General features: G+C 17.5%; 1 protein-coding gene across 1 annotated transcript; it reads right to left on the bottom strand.

The window, feature by feature from the left end:
* Window positions 1-73: 73 nt before the first annotated feature.
* PGSY75_0815500 (hypothetical protein) lies at window positions 74-2,084 on the bottom strand (the record flags this gene model as incomplete). Its single annotated transcript, XM_018785282.1, has 5 exons — window positions 74-152; window positions 307-445; window positions 607-991; window positions 1,095-1,414; window positions 1,529-2,084. 5 exons carry the CDS (start codon window positions 2,082-2,084, stop codon window positions 74-76), a joined length of 1,479 nt encoding a protein of 492 aa, XP_018642249.1.
* Between the last annotated feature and the right edge of the window lie 700 nt (window positions 2,085-2,784).

The following is a 2,784-nucleotide window of genomic DNA, read 5'->3' as shown; positions in this document are numbered from 1 at the left end:
TTTTTTTTTTTTTTTTTTTTTTTTTTTTTTTTTTTTTTTTTTTTTTTTTTTTTTTTTTTTTTTTTTTTTTAAATTATTTTAAAAGATCAACACATTTTAACTTGTATTGATTATTGTTTTCTATTAAATTGAAATTTATACCTAAGCAGTACCTATAATAAGTTAAAAAAGAATGAATAATAAATTAACTTGTTGTAGTATAATATATGGACAAAGTAATAGATACATACATATATATATATATATATATATATATATATATATATATGTGTTTATATATATGTTATTTCTTATTTTTTGTTTTACCATTCAAATAAGTATATCTCCTCAGCATGAATAACCTTAAATTTCTTTCTTATCTCTTCCCAGTAATCTTTCAAGTTGTTATAAGTATTTCCATACTGCATACTATAAATGGCTATGACCAGGTCAACAAAGTTGTTGTCTATAAAAATGGGAGAAATATATATATATATATATATATATATTTATTTATTTATTTATATATTATGTAAATATTTCGTGTAATTTTTTAATATATAATTATTTTTATGTTCAAAATATTATTTATATATTTTCTTTCATTTTGTCTTTGTTGTCTCTAACCGCTTTGATCATAAAGAAAGATAATTTTTTTTTTTTCTGGAACCATATTATTACTATAATTAAAATTCAAAACATTACTTTCTTGATAAACCTTTTTGTTGTCATTATCTCCTATTGAATTAGTATTTTTAAAATATTTCTTTTCATTATTATTATTTTGTAAATAGTTTTCTCTGTTATTATTTTCTTCACTTTGTTGATTTTTCTCATCAGAAGGATTACTACCATAATTATTGATACTACTATTATTATTGTTATTTTCGACTATGGCATTATTAAAATTTGACGTATCTTCATCTTTTAAGGATTTTAGATAAGAGGTAATAAAACAGATTTTATTTTTTTTTTCATTCGTTTTCATGAATGTGGATACTTCAGAGAATAGCTGTAAAATGAAGAGATACAAATAAATAATTGGTAATTATATAAATAAATAAATATATATACATACATACATACACATATTTGTGGTATAATTTTATGATCACCTTTTTTTCTGCTATATTATATGGGTTACTTATAGAATTATAATTGACCTCATTATAAATATAATCCATATTTTTTATAGGTGCATCTGTAGTTTTTAGATAAAAGGGCTTATATAAATCAAAAATATTTTTCTCACATTTCATTTTATTATTGTATTTATTAAAGGATATTATTTGAATTTGATGATCATCTAAATTTGAAATATTATCATATATAATATTTGCATTGGATTCGTTATATTTTTTTATTTCTTCATTCATACTATTTTTTAGAGCCTCTTTTCTTAGTTTATATGTTATAACGTCAAATGGAAATTTTCCTAAAAAAAAAAAAAAAAAAATTTTTTTTTGATTTGAAGGGGCTAAGCCCAAAAGAGAAGCACATATAAATAAGGATACAAAAAAATTAATAATATATATATATTTTTTATTACCTGTAAATATGTAGTATTTATTATTACTAATACTTGATATAAATTTGACCGACTCTTCATACTTATAATTATACATATCCAAAGATCCACATATATGATTTGTTCCCATAAAATTATTATAAATATAAATGAATGAATAATATGAAGTTACAAAAAATAATGAGACAAGAAATAACATTTTAAAAAATTCTACACATGCATATTTCTTAATTACTTTTAATTCAGACACAGAATTACTACTTGAATCATCTGTCAATGTTTGTGTAAAAAATTGACTACTAAACATTTTTTTTAAATTTTTTCTATCAATTTGAATCATACGTATATTATTATTTTCTTTTTTATTATGATTTTTATTTACATCTCCTTCATTCATATCTTTATCTTTATCTTCTTCATCATTCTCACCTTTCTCTTCATCAAAATGAAATTCATTATTTAAACTTTTATATTCATTTTTCACATCTTTTTTAGAACCCTTCCCTTTCTTATCAGATATTTCAAAGTTCTCCATCTTGGAAAGAAAAGGGGCATCGTCTATTTTCTTCTCAACCATTTTGTAAGCTTCTAGAAAAATATTCCAAATATGAAACCAAAAAAAAAATAAAAAAATAAAAAAATAAATATATATATATATATATAGTGATATATTAAAGATTTAGAAATATAAAACAAAATATTTCTAGTATTATTTAAAAAAGAGGATAACCAAATATATATATGTATATATATATTTTTTTTTATATATATAAATAAAACATATATATTAAAAATATATTACATTCAAATATATACACTCTTGTTTGTATTTTAAATATGGTTGTAATTATTAAAATATTTATTATTTTATTTTATATATATATTTTTTTTTTTTTTTATATATTCATACATCTAGTTTAGATTATAAAAAAAAAAAAAAAAAAAATTCAAGACAAAAAAATTATTGCATTTAGCTTTTGTTCTTAAAAATATGATTTAAAGAAAGAAGCCAAAAAGAAGAATATTAAAAAATATTATTTGTTTTATTTTTTTTTTATAATACTTTGTATATGGTCTAAATATTTTTTTTTTTTTTTTTTTTTTTTTTTTTTTTTTTAAATTTTTTTTTTAAAATTTTTTTAAAAAAAAAAAAAAAAAAAAAAAAAAAAAAAAATTTTTAAATATAAAATCAAATATATATATAATATATTATATATTATATATATATAATATATATTTTTTTTTTTTTTTTTTTTTTTTTTTTTTTTTTTTTTTTT

The sequence above is a fragment of the Plasmodium gaboni genome, chromosome 8, assembly GCF_001602025.1.
Source record: "Plasmodium gaboni strain SY75 chromosome 8, whole genome shotgun sequence".
Classification (NCBI taxonomy): domain Eukaryota; phylum Apicomplexa; class Aconoidasida; order Haemosporida; family Plasmodiidae; genus Plasmodium; species Plasmodium gaboni.
This window is presented reverse-complemented; position numbering and strand designations above follow the sequence as displayed.